The 1,331-nt window shown below is 69.6% G+C and overlaps 2 protein-coding genes across 2 annotated transcripts in view; one reads left to right on the forward strand and one right to left on the reverse strand.

Annotated features, from left to right (window-relative positions):
- Window positions 1–336: 336 nt before the first annotated feature.
- Window positions 337–762, forward strand: H696_04213 (hypothetical protein; the record flags this gene model as incomplete). Its single annotated transcript, XM_009498090.1, has 2 exons — window positions 337–504; window positions 673–762. The coding sequence occupies 2 exons, from the start codon at window positions 337–339 to the stop codon at window positions 760–762; spliced, it is 258 nt and encodes an 85-aa protein (XP_009496365.1).
- A 228-nt stretch (window positions 763–990) lies between these two features.
- Window positions 991–1,331, reverse strand: part of H696_04214 (hypothetical protein) — a 5,726-nt gene continuing 5,385 nt past the window's right edge. The window contains exon 6 of the mRNA XM_009498091.1: window positions 991–1,201. Coding sequence (XP_009496366.1) covers window positions 1,076–1,201 — 126 coding nt within the window. The 3' untranslated portion in view covers window positions 991–1,075. The remainder of the gene's footprint in view (window positions 1,202–1,331) is intronic.

Consider the following 1,331-nt stretch of genomic DNA (forward strand, 5'->3'; position numbering starts at 1 on the left):
CTGGCCGGCTGGCTGGCCGACTGGTCGGCCCTCGTCGGACGACGTCGCGCCATGGCTGCCGTGTGTCGGGCGCCCCCGACGGCCCGTGTGTCCTGGGCTGACGCGCGTGCGCCTGCGCCGTCCCTGCGTGGTGCCCGGATGGCGCCCCGTCCCGCGCGGCCATGTGCATCGGGTCTGATCCGGCTTGGCCCGACTTTCGGCCTGTCGCTTTCTCCTCGGGCCACACGCGCTGGCCGGCCCATTGGCCGCTCGGCTCGCAACCTTCCTCGCTCCTCCCCCCCCCCCCCCCCCCCCCCCCCTCCCCCCCATCCTTTGCCCTATGTTGCCCGGAAGCACATGTCCCTGACACTCCCAACGCTGGGCCTCACCCTGCGCCGCCTTCTTTCCCGCCCGCGACAGGCCCCCCGCGCCGTCGCCTACTACTCTGGCGCCGCCAGCTCCAAGTCCGCGGACCCCGTCAAGGCCCTCTTCACCGAGGAGCTCGAGAAGCTCCAGAAGGCCCAGGTGCGCTGCTGCCCCATTGCTGCTGCCGCCGCCGCCGCCGCCGCCGCCGCCCTCGCCCGCCTGCCTACACAAGAGCCAACGTGGGGCGCTGCATACTGACTACCAACCCACTCGGCCCCCCTCTGCCCCGGTGCGCGGTTGCCACGCGCACGCGCACGCACACAACAGAGCAAGTCCACCAAGGCCCCTGTCTACAACGACACCGAGCGCAAGATCGACGCCAGCCTGCTCGACAGCCTCAAGCCCAAGAAGAACTAAGTGTGCGTCCCGGGCTCTCGCCGCCTCTCCGCCCCTCCGCCCCTCCACCCCTCGCCGTCCATGGCGTTGTCTGACCTCCGCCCTCCTCCGCCCTCACCATCAGGCTCCTTGGTCTCGCTTTCCATCACCACTTTGAGCACGCTCCTCTCGTCCATGCACACACACACACACATACACCCCGTCACATCCTGCGCCCGCGTGCGCCGTCCCAATAAACCGCGTCCCCTCCCCGTGAGGCAAGACACCTCGGCATATGTTCTTTGGTTGACGCGCAGGGGGGGGGGGAGTGTCTGTATTCCTGGCCCTGGCACACCTACCGAGAGATCGGAGTGGCAGTGCCGGAGGTGGGGCGGCCCCCGGGGCGGCTCCCGGGCGCCAGGCCATCCGCCGGTGTTGTCGTGGCCCCAAGCCGAGCGAGCTCCTCCACACGCTCGGTGGCCTATTTCCAGGGTGGGTCCGGGGGACGTAAAAAGAAGTAAAGGCCGCAGGGGCACAGCCATGAGTGGAGAGAGAGGGAGGAAGAAACGCGCACAAGTGGGAGCACGCCAATCGGGAGCCGGGAGGGGGGG

The sequence above is a fragment of the Fonticula alba genome (genome assembly GCF_000388065.1).
Source record: "Fonticula alba strain ATCC 38817 unplaced genomic scaffold supercont2.7, whole genome shotgun sequence".
Taxonomy (NCBI): domain Eukaryota; order Rotosphaerida; family Fonticulaceae; genus Fonticula; species Fonticula alba.